The sequence below is a fragment of the Syzygium oleosum genome, unplaced genomic scaffold (genome assembly GCF_021117445.2).
Source record: "Syzygium oleosum isolate NSW1041296 unplaced genomic scaffold, Sole_v2.1 Sole_v2.24, whole genome shotgun sequence".
NCBI lineage: Eukaryota > Viridiplantae > Streptophyta > Magnoliopsida > Myrtales > Myrtaceae > Syzygium > Syzygium oleosum.
This window is the reverse complement of record NW_026607508.1, coordinates 1,804,778-1,821,146: the sequence shown is the minus strand read 5'-3', so window position 1 is coordinate 1,821,146 and position 16,369 is coordinate 1,804,778. Positions and strand designations below refer to the sequence as shown.

Below are 16,369 nucleotides of genomic sequence, written 5' to 3'. Positions count from 1 at the left end.
CCCACACAGAGGCTGCTTTCATCATCATCAGCCATATATCTGAAAAATGCAAGCCATATTTAAGTGTGCAAGCCTCTTTAAACCCAAGTCACCTTCTTTCTTAGGAATACAAACTCTCTCCCAGCTAAATCTGGCCCCTTGAGTTTGAGTGGCTGGCCCTTTCCAAAGAAAGGAAATACATTTCTGCTCAACTTCCATGATCGCTTTCTTAAAAAACAAAAAATTACGCTAGTAATTGGATGTACTTAGTAATATTGAAGAGGGACCCCGACATACCTCACAGGGAAAAAACCTTGCTCAAATCCAGAGACAGCCAAAATATTTGCTATTAAATCTGCAGATAAACCTTCTGGGTAGAACTCAGTCTTCATGGGATCAAGTTTCAGTCCTGACAGCCGATGCAACTCCAATATCTGCAAAACCACTCGAATAACCTCAACCTTCCCACCCAAAAATATAGCAAGGTCATCTGCAAAAACATACATGGGTGAGCTTGATCTCGCTACACAGAGGATGATAAAGAATTTTCCCTGCAGCTGCAGCATCAGTCAACAAACGTGAGAATACTTGCGTAGCCATGAAAAAAAGATTATAAAACAAGGGATCTCCTTGTCTAAGCCCTTTTTTTGGGGAAAATAACCTCCAAAGAACCATTAAGAGCTATAGAGAACATGGGATTTGTCACACGAGCCTGAATCCAGCTAACAAAAGTTGGAGGAATCCCAATGGGCTATAAAACATTAAGAATAAAATCCAAATTCACAGAGTCAAAAGCCTTCATAACATCAGCTTTAATAAAGCATTGGAAACTCCACTTCAATGATAATGCTTCAAAATTTCATGGGTCAAAAGAATATTATCTGCAATCTTTCTCCCTTCAATGAAAGCACTCTGATTGGGATATAAATAAAGGCAAAATCCCCGTCAGTCTCAAAGAAAGTATCTTGGTGATGCAATTATAGATCCCACTGCAGCATAAAATTAGTCTAAACTCAGACATCCATGAAAATTTGAGAACTATTGGCCCTGTTACTTTGTTGCATTAATTGCACCAAGAAGCCTGGACGAGGTGAAAAATTCAAGCATTGCCCTTGTAGCATCAGCACCAATGATTCCAGGCCCTCTTGAAGAAGCGCGAAGTGTAACTGTTGGGTATACCAATAATTCCAAGACTCTTGTCCTCTTTAATATACCAAATTGCATCGTTAATATCAGCAGCTGTAACAGGGGATATAAGAGCATCACCGTCCTCCTGTGATAAAGAGTAATTTAAGACTAGGATAAAGAGTATATCAAGATGGATCTCAACTCTTCCTCTGAATCTCCATTACACTGAGGATCAGTCCTACCTGGAAGGCCCTTATAGAAAGAAATTGCTTCCTCTTTAACATCATTATACTTTTTCAGTCTCACCATTAGAATTATACAGTACTCTGACAGTACCCTCAGCATTTCTTGCTTTAACAACTTGAAAAAAGTAGCCAGAGTTCTGATCACCCAATTTAATCCATGAATCCTGGATTTCTGCTTCAAAAAACCTTCTTCAGCAGCTTTAAGATCTGCTAATACTGCAGCAAGTGTCCTTTCCTTGCTCTTCAAGTCTTCTATGGCCCTCAAATTGTGCTCCAAACTTTTGAAAATTCTAATAGAATTCAAACAACTCCCAAGAATTTGTATGTGCCCCACCATTTCAGTATGCAAAGCATCTTTCTCCATCAGGAGCATAATTGAAAATCACGAAAGATCACTGAATTTTTCGCCAATTTCAATTTCCTCCACAAACTCTAATAATACCAAGAAAAAAAAATTATATCTATACAAGGATTCAATTGAGTCAAGAAACTTCTAGCTATCACATGACACCCATCTTGTACAAGCTAAAACCCATGGAATAAAAGAAACCAACTGAGAAAAAGAGACTCTTTATTGCCCTTAATAATAACACCATCTGACACAAGCCTTTTATAGGCAAAACCAATAACGGAAAAGCTAGAAAATAGCAACAGAGAAAGACCAAGTCATTCTAAACGTGTGCAGCAACATGCTGCAACCAATTCCTAAAGACTAGGACAATTCCTTGCTTATTGAAAACGTGAACAGAAGCATAGATTTGACTGAAACAAACTTGACTTATTCAATACCATCGACATTCACTGCTTATTCTATGTAAATTAACATTGTCTACAGCCGGTTATAGCTTTTCGTGGATATTTTCCTTAGCAGGTTCTCCATCTCTTCGTTTGTGGACAGGGTTTTAGGCTATCAAAGGCCGAACTGAGCCCCCTCAGCCCATCTAGCTAAATAAAATAGTAAAAAGAATGAGCATCTCTTCTCCTCTGTCCTACTGAAAGAAACGTGAAAGAACGAAGGACGGAAGGCAGAGAGTGAGCAGCGAGAGAAGACAGAGAAGAGAGGACAAATCGATGATCGGCGGCTGAAGAGGTTGATCGATGCCGGGAAATGCCATTTGCAAGTGATTAGTAAGAGTTTTCTGTTATCTTTTTCCTCTAACGAGTTAGTTTTTTTCTCAGAGTCTAAATTTGGAGGCCGAACAGTGTTGGCTTCGCCGGTGACTTCCGGCTTAGTCTAAGGCTGTCCAATATTGATAATTAGGTCCCTCGCATCTCTAGGTACACATGTAGGATTTTACAGATCACGATTGGAACTTCTCGACTGCGATGTATTGGTTTTTCAAAGTTTTCAGAAACTGCTGTACGTTAACTGCTACCGGCAGTGTTCTGCGCCGAATTTTGTCAGTTGCCGGCCAGCTTTTGGATTGGAGGAGCTTTTGAGTTGTCTAGTACTTTGAAAGAGCTTTCTTTTGACCGTAGCTCACTTGAAAGGGAGTTCAAGAGAGAGATACGGCACCCAAAATTCACCGCGCGATATGAGCTTACTGCTCTGTTCGCCACGGGCAATTTTGATGCTTGTGTGGCCTTTTTTCCAACCCATACTGGATGTTTTTACCCTAAAAATAGCGTCGCCTTGTAGGGTCTTAGTTTTACATTGGGTTAATGCTTCTTTGACAGGAATTTGAAGCTTTCTGAGTGGTATATCTTTCAATTGGCGTTAAATTAACAGTGAGTTGTGCTTGTCTCTTTTGTGATTTGTGAACTCGTGTCTTGAAAATGGCAGGAATTATATATTTAGTAAATTATGAAAGAGGCATTGCACGGTTTGATAATAACTTAAAAAGAAAAGGTTGTGTTTAGAGCATATTTGGTATATCAAGCTAGATCAGACATATTGAAATGGCATAGTAAAGCATCTCTTGAAATAGTTTGACAGTTCATTATTTGTAAAATTGTTTGAGAAATGTCATATAAATTGTATTCAGTTTAGAAGAGATTTATACTACTCATTGAGTAGTGTTTTTCTAATACCAATTATCTCAATTCTTTTTCAGAATCTACAGCTATCAACAGATACAGCGAAAGACCCACCCATCGATGGCCGCGTTGGTTTGCGCTCAGTTCCTTTCACGAGAGGTCCTGGGTTCAAAACTCGCCCATCGGTGATTTAAGTGGGGGGTCGTGGCGGTGGGATGCTGCGCTAGCCCCCCTCGAGGACTAGTCGGGCATCACCGCTGGTTTGAACTCTAGCTCGCCGGCCGCGCGGACACCTCGATTATCACAAAAAAAAAAAAAAACAGATACAGCGAAAGTAATATGGGCGGGGATTTTTGGGAGTTGGATTCTGGGTATAAGTCGAGATAGTTGTATTTTGTTAGGTTTAGTTTGTTAGTCATTGTGGAAGTATATCTTCCTTTTGGTGGACTTTAGAACTCTTGATCCTGACCCATATCATGCAAAAATTCATGCTTCATCAAATAGAGATAATAAGAAACCTTAGAGTCCATTCATAAGCCATGGCAAGTACTTCAGCGCTGACCATAGGCCGAAAAGATTACAAGGATTACATCAGTCTTTTGCCCGATTGCCTAATCCATCACATCTTCTCCTTTCTGCCCACAAGGGACATCATCAAAACTTGTGTTCTGTCGAAAAGGTGGCAGTTTGTTTGGACCACTATCTCGGATCTCAGGTTCTCTGTCTCTTCTTAACATGATCCGTTTGTGGACAGAGTTTTGACACTCTATGTGGGGCGTAAGGTGAAAAAGTTCCACCTTGAGGTCAGTTTAGAGTTCAACTCCTCAAAGATTGATTCATGGGTTCACTTTGCAATTAATCATCAAGTGGAAGAACTTCTTCTATATTTTAATTGGTTTATACCGTGGCTCCCTTACCCATATTATCCATTGCTTCATAATTGCTCTTCATTGACTAAGCTATGTTTGAGAGGCTGTCTTTTCTCATCCAGCGAAAGTATTAGTTGGAGTTCGCTTAAGTCCTTGTCTATTGAATATGTGACCGATGATGTGCTTCGGAAGATTTTGATGGGCAGCCCTGTTCTTGAATACTTGAATTTGACAGATTGCTGGGGTGTAGAAGGAATTCATTCGAGAAGTTTGAGAGAGTTGGTAATTATTAATGCTAATGTCATGAGATCCCCTTTGCACATTTCAACTCCCCATTTGTTGTCATTGCGTGTGAGAGGGACTTATTTTGATGAGGCAATAAGAATTGTTGGAGCACCGTCTTTAGTTGAAGTTGAATTAGATTTCGACGGTCCAGTAGAATCAGATAGCCGCCTGCTAAAGGAAATGCTTTGCAAGCTGCAGAATGCTACTCAAATTCTTTTCGGTACTTGGTTCCTTCGGGTGAGGATAATCATCTTGCTTCTTAATGGACATTATCTTTTCAATGAAGTTTTTCATTTAGGATATTTGCACATTATTCTGCCAAACCTTGATGGATTTTTCTATGAGAAAAGAAGTACTAGTTTGTGATGTACTTAAGAGAAGTTTAACCTTTATTCTATCATTCCAAGTTATACTTTGCTATTGTGACAAATACAAGGATGTGACCCTTTACAAACTTTCTTTTGGTGATCAGACTTTACCATTTGACGTGGTTAGGTTATGTCGCCTCTGAAGGTAGAAGACGTGCAGGTTTCGCTGCTGAATTGCAAGTCCCTAACGCTAAGGATGCCCATTCCCCAATTCAGCTTTCCTGCTATAGCAAATATGCTAGCAACTGCACCAAATTTGGAGAAGCTGGTCATAATTTTTAAGCCGCCTGGTTTTGTCTCGGTATATGCCCTAAACTTTAATTCACCATTTGAGAATATTTCCAAGGATTAACTGGAATGTATTGTCCAAAGTCCCTCCCTTCCTTTGTCTCCTTGAGTCCATTTATTAGTGAAACTAGTATAATGCTTTGGAAGTTTCACGGCTGTCACTGCCTATGTTTCAAATGCTCCCTCTATTATGCTCCGAAAGTTTCACTACAGCCTCACGGATTCTTATTTTTCTTTTCCGTTTTTTGAGAATGCCACCACTATGTTGGTGATAATGAGAAGATTGAGCTTGCATTCATGAACTCAAGTACCGAAATTTTGGTTCCCTTGTTTATGATATCCTCTAGACATCTAATTTGACAAGGGATAGGCATGGATACTATATCGTGCTTTATTTGGAATGTTCACTTTGTCTTTTATCTGTGTATAGTATATATCTGACTTGGACTCCCGCAATGTTGATCACGAGAGCTATTGGCATATAAAGAAGAAGTTCAAGCGTTGGGCTCGGCATCTCAAGAATGTTGAGATTTTTGGATTTTATGCTTGTTTAAGATTCAAATATGAGGAAGTGCTGCTGCTGGTAAAGTTTCTGCTTGGACATGCATCTGTGCTGGGCAATATGGTCATCAAAGTTAAGAGTCATGAACAATATCTCGAGTCAGTCGATTCCTTTAAATTGCTTGAAGTGGCCCGACGACTTCAAAGTTATCACAAAGCTTCTAAGGATGTTGCGGTGATACTCCATTATCTGGAAGAAGTGCCCCAAAAGCGGCAGATGAAAGGAGTAAGAGTAACGACAAAATGTTTGCACATCGGCCATAAGAATGCTTGACTGGATAGGAATGCAATAAGCCACAACATCGACTAGCTTGATATGTTGCTGGTAATGTCTCATGTAAGTTTTTCAACATTTTAAAGCAAGTTTTGGGATTGTATTATGTTTTGAAATTTTTTTACAAGTGTGAGCAATTGTTTTCATTTAGACATCCGGATAACTATTTTTAGGGAACCTAAAAACTTAGCTTTTTTAATAGCAAAAATGAGCAGGAAAACTATAACACAGGGATCAGATTAGTTATGGCATATTTTAGCACTATGTATGTTTGATCATGCACATGTTGTGACTTATAAGAATAATAATGCAGTTTATGGGTTAAAGGGAGTTGAAGTCGCAATCTATTGGGATGGTTCAGTAAAAGGAATAGATGGCTAATTCTATTGTCGTCCTCCTTCGAAAGGCTAATAAAGTTATCAGCAATACATGATATAGGCAATTGTTGGATGAGATGTATTGGATCCAGGTATTGATAGACATGACTTGTCATCAAAAAATATTGTCAGTGCCTCTCTCTCTCTCTCTCTCTCTCTCTCTAAGGTGCTTAGGGTGAGTTTGGATATACTTTGACTTTTAGATTTTGCCATGACAAAAAGGACTTTAATCAAAATAATATCAATGACAGCAAATAGTGTTTGGTAATTGATATTTGCATCACTTCTGTACAGCAGCTTTAAGATAAACTAAGATAATAAAAAATTAAAAAAATAAAGAGAGAGAGAGACAGAAGTCGTTTAGAGGAGCGAAGGTGCAGGTAAGGCTGAGCACACCGGGATGGGTGTCCAAATGCGAGCACAACCACATTATCGACAGGGTCGCTGGACCCGAAGAAAGGCGGCACTACAGTCACATGAACTCGGTGAGATGCATCTCCCTTGGCATCGCACCTCGACGAAGCAATGTTGGGGCCGTGCAATGGATCAGGTGGTGATGACGCCACTACCTCCCCGGCTCCCCCCTTCCCCTCCCTGCAAGCTGCAAGGCCAGTTGGCACTCACAAAGATCGTGGCAAGGGCTGTCGACCCTCGCTGCCAACATGGGGACAGCACCACTACCCCTGAAAGAGCTTTTCTATTTACTCAGGGCTTCGTTTTTTTATTTTTGGCCACAAGAATACGCCTTACACTCCTCCATTCAAACACAGTACATCATGCCGGGTGAATTACATCTAAAACCAGCAAATCCTTTATAGGAGGACAATTTCCTAAATGCACCGTGCTTCTATCCTGCAATGTATTGGGGACAATTTCCTCCAATTACCACATACATTTGCCATCCTTCTAACTGTCCTAACTTTACAACATGCAAAATCTGAAAGGCAGCTCCTTTTATCATCCACAATAGCTTCAGCCTGCCAGCTTACATTCCTTACTGCATTTCCTTTCCAATCACCTCAGCGTCTGTTTCAAATCACAAACTGCAACCAACCTGTTTCTTTTGCCAAAAGTATATACCTTCTTCAATTGCTAATGCTTCAACCTTGTTGCTCCTCTTATTCTGCTTACAGCCACCTCTTATTTTCGAATTCTGAAATTCATCGATCAACACATATATTCTTCAAAGAACCTTTTTTCAGATATACCAACATATACACATTATTGTTCCCAGTAGTTTCTCCTATTTTCCAGTGGTCTTTTCAATTCTGCATTGGTTTTCTTTAGCCAGTCATCCATAGTCTTTACCCAATTCTTCTCGATTGAATACCCAATCTGCCAAACCAGATGGCCTGACTCCAATGACACTACAACAATGTATGCTCAATTGTCTCTATCTTCTCACAAAAAACACATAATTGATTCTCTTTGATCCTCCTCTTGAACATGTTTTCTGCTGTAACTACTGCATTATGCCAAACTTTCCACAATGTGCTTCACTTTTGGTGGGCAGTTAGCATGCCATAATATATTCCACTGCCTGGTTTGTATTACATGAGAAGAAGAAGATCCTCTCAACTCAGCTCTTTCCTCACAATCCTTCAAAGAGAGTGAAGCACAGGTTTATCAGTCACCATCCCATTCTTCATAGTTGGCCGCTTCAGACTATCAGATCCCCTTCTCCTACTAAGATTTATTCTCTTGATGGCTTCCACTTCCTCTCTGTAAACAGCAATCGCTACTCTCCAATCTCCAGCTTCAAGTCTCATCATAAATCAAGCTTGCCACCCTCATATCCTCATCAATTCCTTCTTCAGTTAAAAGATGCAACTAATATCAGCTCCAAACACCCAGGCATCCTTCCACACCTTCACCTTTTCCCCATTGCCAATCTGCCAAATACCACCACTCTTCAAACACTCCACACCATCCAAAATACTGCTCCACCCCCACGATACCCTTGCCCCTTTATGAGCCTCACAAAATCACAAATAAGAATATACAAACCCTTCAATATCCTAACCCACAGAGCATCAGAGTTTTTTATATTCTCCATGCCCGCTTAGTTAAGACGGCCATATTAAAAATTGTTAGATCTCTAAAACTATCCCCCCTTACCCTTTTGGCTTTTGTCATATACTTCCAACTTTTCTAATGTACTCTGCCTTGTTTTTGTCCCCACCAAAATCTGGCCATAATCCGATTCACCTCTTTAGACCACTTGTTTGGAAACTAAAAGCGACTCATTGCATAGGTTGGGATTGGATACACCATTGCCTTAAAAATCACTTCTCTGCCTGCCTAAGAAAGAAAGATTGCCTTCCAAACTTGAAGTTTCTTAACCACTCTACTCTTTATAAATCCCAATGCTTCTGTCTTAGATCTCCCCCAAACTGTTGTCAGCCCCAAATACTTCCCTCAGTTATTAGTATCACCAATCCCAACATACTCTGAGATATAAACTAGACATCTGCAGATTAACCATCTGACCAGAAGCTAGCCAATATTTTCGGAAGATCTCCTTCACCCTCCTGCAATTTCTTCTATGGTTTCAATAAAAAGTAAAAAATCGTCAGCATGGAAGAGATGAATCAATACAGAACAGGTCCTCTTCATTTTAATCCCTTTAATTCCACCCAACACAGCTTCTTTATTCAGCCAACCTGATATTACATCAACTACCATCAAAAAGAGGTAAGGAGACAAGGGATCTCCATGCCTTATCCCCCCCGTTGAAGTGACCCTTCCAGCTATCATACCATTCACCATAATCTAATATCCCAATGGAGAAACACAAGTCATTACTCATCTTTTCCATCTATCATCGAAGCCCATTTTCTTCGTAGTACCTTCAAGGAAATCCCACTCAATCTTGTCATATGTCTTGTTTCAAACAATTCATACCACATTTCTCTTTTTTACCTTTCTTTTTCACTCAAAAGATAATGGAATACCTCATGAGCAATGAGTATATTGTCTTAGATTTGCCTACCTGCAACAATAGCACTTCGCTTCTGGGATATAAGATTTGATAAATGAGGTTGAAGTCTATTTACTAGGATTTTTGACATATTTTTATACAGGAAAATTACACAAGCTTATGGGCCTGAATTAAGAGACATCTTCAGAAAGTGGACAGAAGTCGCTATCGCTCAAAGAGACTTGGTAAAACCAATGGAGATAATACTTGAAGGCAGTGTTTCCTTCAGGAATGGAGCGCTGACGGAAGCTTAGCAGCCGGGCTCCGTCGCTGTTTGGAAAATAAGGTTCAGCCTTGTGTCCCGATGGGAGCGAAATTCGAGACTCAGAAAACAAAGATGGGAAGTACAAGCGAATCCAAGCTTAGAGAATCCAGAAATGACCATGAAAAACTCCTGAAGTGGACTCACCCACGGAAGCAGACGCAAAACCCAAGCCTCGGTACAAAGCAGCTATTGCTAAACGCCCCATGGCGATGGGTCTACCTTTCGATGAGAAATTTGGACAACCAGTAAAGAAGAAAAGCGATATGCTCTTCTTCCTCAACATCCCCTTCTGAGAAGCATACTCTCCCAGAACACAAGTATACGAAGGCTTAGCGTCCTTGAGGAAATCTAGATAAGAGGAGAAGACAAATAAGTTGGGATCCTCTCCCGAGAGGCCAAGTCCAATAATGGCATAAACATCCAGAAGAGTTACAGACATGAGACCCGATCAAAGAAAGAAGCAATTAGCAGACGGAGACCAGAAGCAAACAAGGGCGCCTAAAAGTCTAGGGTTTAGCCTCCAATCAAAGGTACAAAACTCAAGGGTTGTCGATCTTAATTTTCTGCCATAGCTCGAGCATGGCAGGCTTGAGCCTATATCATTCAAAAAAGACAGGATCAAAGGGAAAGAACGATCTGAGCCTTTGGGACGTGGTCGTCCGGACATAATCCATTGTCGCATATGCTGGTGATCGAAGCTGCTTGAAGGGGCCCAAGTAGGTCAAATAGTTGGGTGTAGAAGAAGACATGGTAGAACCAGGACAGAAGAGGGAGATCGAAAATGGCGAGAGAGAGAGAGAGAGAGAGTAAAAATCCATCTTGGAACGGCTATCAATGGCATTAAGAGGAGCTTAAAAGGCGCTCAGGATTGAAGCCCTAAAAGATATTGGATTGCAAGAAGAGATTTGGGGATTGAAGAAACGTATAGCGCGAATCCAGAGGATAAGAATCAGTTAGTACAATCGCCAAATCGAATTAAAAATATTTCAATTATTTTAGAGGGAGCATTTGTTGGCGCTTAAATTTGGCTAATTGGGCTTAGAGGAAAGAAAGGTATACCAGACCCAAATTGTTAAAGCAATAGCTAGGGTGAGGAAGTCGCACAAGGCCCACTGCACGGGATACCGAAAACTTGGCACCAAGAACCGCTCGAGACGACAGGATAAAGACAAGAGCGGTTACCACATTTGGTGCAGACAATACCATGAATAAGAGGAGACAATTATCAGATGTGAAATTGAACAATCTAAAGTCAAGAGGATAACCAGCTTGACAGAGGTTACTCATCAGCGGTAGCTATAAATAGCCTCAAGAAAATCATTGAAAGAGCCTTTTGCCAAATTCACTATAGAACGCATATCTTTGTAATCTCATTTATTTAATTGCTGTCGTTAATTTACCCTTTTATCGCACACTTTTTTATCCCCTGTCCTTTTACTTTTTATTCACCATTAACGTAGATTTCGTCGCTTCCTTTCTGAAATGACACATGACCACATTATTCACAAAAAGCCGAAGATCTTCCCCTTCGGTGAAAGATTTTTCATTCGAGGCCACTCCCGGCGAAACACTATCACATGACACCCATCGACATTCACTGCTTATTCTATGTAAATTAAGATTGTCTCCAGCCGGTTATAGCTTTTCCTGGATAGTTTCCTCAGCATGTTCTCCATCTCTTCGTTTGTGGACAGGGTTTTAGAGAGCCTGTTGGGCCATCAAAGGCCGAACTGAGCCCCCTCAGCTCGTCCAGCTAAATAAAATAGACAAAAAAAAAGGCCAAATTCCCTAAAAAACCCCCAACTTTACCCTTTATCCCAATTATATCCCAAACTTTTTTTTGTCTTATAAAAAACCTCAAACTTTTACTTTTGTCCCAAATCTACCCAATTCACTTTTCGTCCAATTTTTTAATATTATTTTTTATTTTTTCGAATTTTTTTTATTTTTTCTTTTCTTTTCTTTTTCCTTTCCTTTTCTTTTTTTTTTTTTTCACCTTCGGCGGTCGCCCGTCCGTGCATTAGCCTAATGGCGGGGGCCTGAGGTCGGCCCCGCCATGTCCGGCAGCGGTGACCTCGCCAATAGCCGGCGGGGCCGACCTCGCCTTGAATAGCCGGCGGGGCCGAGCCTCGCCGTGGTGGGCGAGGCTCGGCCCCGCCGGCGGCATGTGAGGCTCGGCCTCGCACGCTGCCGGGCGAGGCCGACCTCGCCGGTTGCCGCGGGGCCGACCTCGCCAATAAGCCGGCGAGGCTCGGCCTCGCCGGCGGCGGCGTGGCCGAGTTCTCGCTGAGATGCGCGAGGCTCGACCTCGCCCGATTGCCGCGGGCCGAGCCTCGCCCGGATCTGGCGAACCCGGGCCACGCCGGCGGCCGGCGAGGCCGGCCTCGCCAATAGCCGGCGGGGGCCGAGCCTCGCCGTGTGCGCGAGGTCGGCCCCGCCGGCAACCGGCAGCGAGGTCGGCCTCGCCCAAGCAGCGAGGTGAGAGCTCGCCCGACCACCAGCGAGCTCGGCCTCTCCCAACGCCGGCGGGACCAGAGCCTCGCCCGGCCACGGCGAGGCTCGGCCTCGCCAACGCCGACGGGACCGAGCCTCGCCCCCGCCGGCCCCCGCCTCTGGCCGGTCGCCGGTCCAGCGACCGGCCCAAAGGTGAAACAAAAAAAAAAGAAAAGGAAAGGAAAAAGAAAAGAAAAGAAAAATAAAAAATTCGAAAAATAAAAAATAATATTAAAAATTGGACGAAAATCAGATAGACAAAAAAAAAGTTTGAGGCTTTTTATAAGACAAAAAAGTTTGGATATAATCGACAAAAGCAGAGTTGAAGAGGGGGTTTTTTTAGGGAATTGGGCCCAAAAAAAAAAGTGTGCTTCTCTTCGCCTCCTCTGTCCCACTGAAAGAAACGTCACAGAACGAAGGACAGAAGGCAGAGAGTGAGCAGCGAGAGAAGAGAGAGAAGGGAGGACAAGTCGATGATCAGCGGCTGAAGACGTTGATAGATGCCGGGAAATGCCAATTTGCAAGTGATTAGTAAGAGTTTTCTTTTATCTTTTTCCTCTTAATAGTTAATGTTTTTTCTTGGAGTCTAAATTTGGTGGCCGAACTGTGATGACTTGGCCCATGATTTCCGGCTCAGTCTGAGGCTGTCCGATACTGATAATTAGGTCCCTCGCATCTCTAGGAACACATGTATGATTTTACGGATCGCGATTGGAACTTCTCTGTGATGTATTGGTTTTTCGAAGTTTTCGGAAAGTTGCCGGCCAGTTTTTGGGTTGGAGGAGCTTTTGAGTCTTTTAGTACTTCGAAAGAGCTTTCTTTTGGCCGTAAGCTCACGAGCTCGATAGAGAGAGATATGACTCCCAAGATTCGCCACGCGAGATAGAGCTTACTGCTCTGCTCGCCACAGCAAGTTTGATCGTTGTGTGGCCTTTTTTCCCAATCCATAGTCGCCTCGTAGAGTCTTAGTTTTACATTGGTTTAATGCTTCTTTGACAGGAATTTGAAGCTTTCTGGGTGGTATATCTTTCAATTGGCTTTAGGTTGATGGTGAGTTGTGCTCGTCTCTTTTGTGATTTGTGAACTCCTGTCTTGAACATGACAAGAATTATATATTTAGCAAGTTATGAATGAGGCATTGCACGGTTCGATATTTATGTAAAAAGAAAAGGTTGTGCTTAGAGCATATTTGGTATATCAAGGTAGATTGGATATATTGAAATGGCATAGTAAAGCATCTCTTGAAATAGTTTGAGAGTTGATTATTTGTAAAGATGTTTGAGAAATGTCATATAAATTGTTTTCGGTTTAGAAGAGATTTATACTACTAATTGAGTGGTGTCTTTCTAATACCAATTATCTAAATTCTTTTTCAGAATCTACAGCTATCAACAGATACGACAGAAAGTAAAATGGGCAAGGGATTTTTGGGAGCTGGATTCTGGGTATAAGTCGAGATAGTTGTATTTTGTTAGGTTTAGTTTGTTAGTCACTGTGGAAGTATATCTTCTATTTGGTGGACTTTAGAACTCTTGATCCTGCCCCATATCATGCAAAAATTCATGCTTCATCGAATCGAGATAATAAGAAACCTTAGAATCCATTTGTAAGCCATGGCAAGTACTTCAGCTCTGACTATAGGCCGAAAAGATTACGAGGATTACATCAGTCTTTTGCCTGATTGCCTAATCCATCACATCTTCTCCTTTTTGCCCACAAGGGACGTCATCAAAACTTGTGTTTTGTCAAAAAGGTGGCAGTTTGTTTGGACCACTATCTCGGATCTCGGGTTCTCTGTCTCTTCTTACCATGATTCGTTTGTGGACAGAGTTTTGACGCACTATGTGGGGCCTAAGGTGAAAAAGTTCCACCTTGACGTCATATTAAACTTCGATTTCTTCAACCCCTCTAAGATTGATCCTTGGGTTCACTTTGCGATTAATCATCAAGTGGAAGACCTTCTTCTCGATGTGTATTCATATCAGTATACACCGTGGGGCCATTACCTAGAAAAGGCAGAGGATTACACATTGCATCCATTGCTTTATAATTGCTCTTCGTTGACTAAGCTATGTTTGACAGGCTGTCATTTCCCATTCAGTGAAAGTATTAGTTGGAGTTCGCTTAAGTCCTTGTCTATTGATAATGTGACCAGTGATGTGCTTCAGAAGATTTTGATGGGCAGCCCTGTTCTTGAATACTTGAATTTGACAGATTGCTGGTCTGTAGAAGGAATTCGAATTCATTCGAGAAGTTTGAGAGAGTTGGTAATTATTAATGCTGATGTCATTGGACCCCCTTTGCACATTTCAACTCCCCATTTGTTGTCATTGCGTGTGAGAGGGGCTCATTTTTATGAGGCAATAAGAATTATTGAAGCACCGTCCTTAGTTGAAGCCGAATTAGATTTTGGCGGTCCAGCTAAATCAGATAGCTGCCTGCTAAAGGAAATGCTTTGCAAGCTGCAGAATGCTACTCGTATTCTTTCTGGTGCTTGGTGCCTTTGGGTGAGCATAATCATCTTGCTTCCTAATGGACATTATCTTTTCAATGGATTTTTTCATTTAGGATATCTGAACATTATTCTGCCAAAGCTTGATGGAATTTTCTATGAGAAGAGAAGTACTAGTTTGTAATGTACTTAATAGAAGTTTAATATTTATTCTATCATTCCAAGTTATACTTTCCTATTGTAACAAATACAAGGATGTGACCCTTTGCAAACTTTCTTTTGGTGATCATACTTTCCCTTTTGACGTGGTTAGGTTATGTCGCCTCTGAAGGTAGAAGACATGCAGATTTCGCTGCTGAATTGCAAGTCTCTGACACTAAGTATGCCGATTCCCAAATTCAGCTTTCCTGCTATAGCAAATATGCTAGCAACTGCACCAAATTTGGAGAAGCTGGTGATAATTTTTAAGCTACCTGATTGTGTCTCGGTATATGCCCTAAACTCACCATTTGAGAATATTTCAAAGGATTAACTGGAATGTACCGTCCAAAGTCTCTCCCTTCCTTTGTCTCTTGAGTCCATTTATTAGTGAAACTGGTATAATGCTTTGGATTTTCACGGCTGTCGCTGCCTATGTCTCAAATGCTTCCTCTATTATGCTCCAAAGTTTCACTACAGCCTCACGGATTCTTGTTTTTCTTCTGTTTTTTGAGAATGCCACCACTATGATGGTGGTGATGAGAAGATTGAGCTTGCATTCATGAACTTGAGTACCGAAATTTTGGTTCCCTTGTTTATGATATCCTCTAATCTCATTACTGTAGGCTAGACATCTAATTTGACAAGGGATAGGCATGGATACTAAATCGTGCTTTATTTGGAATGTTCACTTTGTCTTTTATCTGTGTATAGTATATATCTGACTTGGACTCCCGCAATGTGGATCACGAGAGCTATTGGCATATAAAGAAGCAGTTCAAGCGTTGGGCTCGGCATCTCAAGAATGTTGAGATTTTTGGATTTTATACTTGTTTAAGATCCAAATATGAGGAATTGCTGCTGCTGGTAAAGTTTCTGCTCGGACATGCATCTGTGCTGGGCAATATGGTCATCAAAGTTAAGAGTCATGAACAAGATCTCGAGTCAGTCGATTCCTTGAAATTGCTTGAAGTGGCCCGACGGCTTCAAAGTTATCACAAAGCTTCTAGGGATGCTGCAGTGATACTCAATTATCTGGAAGAAGTGCCCCAAAAGCGGCGGAAGAAAGGAGTTAGAGTAACAACAAAATGTTTGCACATCGGCCATAAGAATGCTTGACTGGATCGGAATGCAATAAGCCACAACATGACTAGCTTGATATATTGCTAGTAATGTCTCATGTAAGTTTTTCAACATTTTAGAGCAAGTTTTGGGATTGTATTTGGTTTCGAAATTGTTTAACAAGTTTGAGCAATTCTTTTCATTTAGGCAATCTGGATAACCGTAATTAGGGGAAAACCTAAAAACTTAGCTTCTTTAATAGCATAAATGAGTAGGGAAACTATAGCACAGGGATCAGATTATTATGGCGTATTTTAGCACTATGTATTGCAGTTTATGGGTTAAAGGGAGTTGAAGTAGCAATCTATTGGAAATACTTTGACTTTTAGATTTTGCCATGACAAAAAGGACTTTACTCAAAATAATATCAATGAGAGCAAATAGTGCTTGGTAATTGATATTTGCATCACTTCTGTACAGCAGCTTTAAGATAAACTAAGAATATAAAAAATTAAAAAAATAAAGAGAGAGAGAGAGAAGTTTAGAGGAGCGAAGGTGCGGGTAAGGC

General features: G+C 41.2%; 2 protein-coding genes across 3 annotated transcripts in view; both read left to right on the top strand.

Annotated features, from left to right (window-relative positions):
* Positions 1-6,140, top strand: part of LOC115694523 (F-box protein At5g03100-like) — a gene marked incomplete at its 5' end in the record, with an annotated part of 46,356 nt that extends 40,216 nt beyond the window's left edge. Inside the window, 2 exons of the mRNA XM_056302500.1 lie at positions 4,979-5,152; positions 5,570-6,140. Coding sequence (XP_056158475.1) covers positions 4,979-5,152; positions 5,570-5,974 — 579 coding nt within the window. The remainder of the gene's footprint in view (positions 1-4,978; positions 5,153-5,569) is intronic.
* On the top strand, positions 2,353-16,151 carry LOC115663643 (F-box/LRR-repeat protein At5g02910-like). Of its 2 annotated transcripts, none has more exons than XM_056302499.1 (5): positions 2,353-2,480; positions 13,089-13,139; positions 13,466-14,596; positions 14,855-15,028; positions 15,454-16,151. In XM_056302499.1, the coding sequence occupies exons 3-5, from the start codon at positions 13,703-13,705 to the stop codon at positions 15,856-15,858; spliced, it is 1,473 nt and encodes a 490-aa protein (XP_056158474.1). In that variant the 5' UTR covers positions 2,353-2,480; positions 13,089-13,139; positions 13,466-13,702; the 3' UTR covers positions 15,859-16,151. The 2 variants fall into 2 exon arrangements, with proteins under 2 accessions (XP_056158474.1, XP_056158473.1); XM_056302498.1 differs by lacking the exon at positions 2,353-2,480 and adding an exon at positions 12,484-12,620.
* Positions 16,152-16,369: the final 218 nt, after the last annotated feature.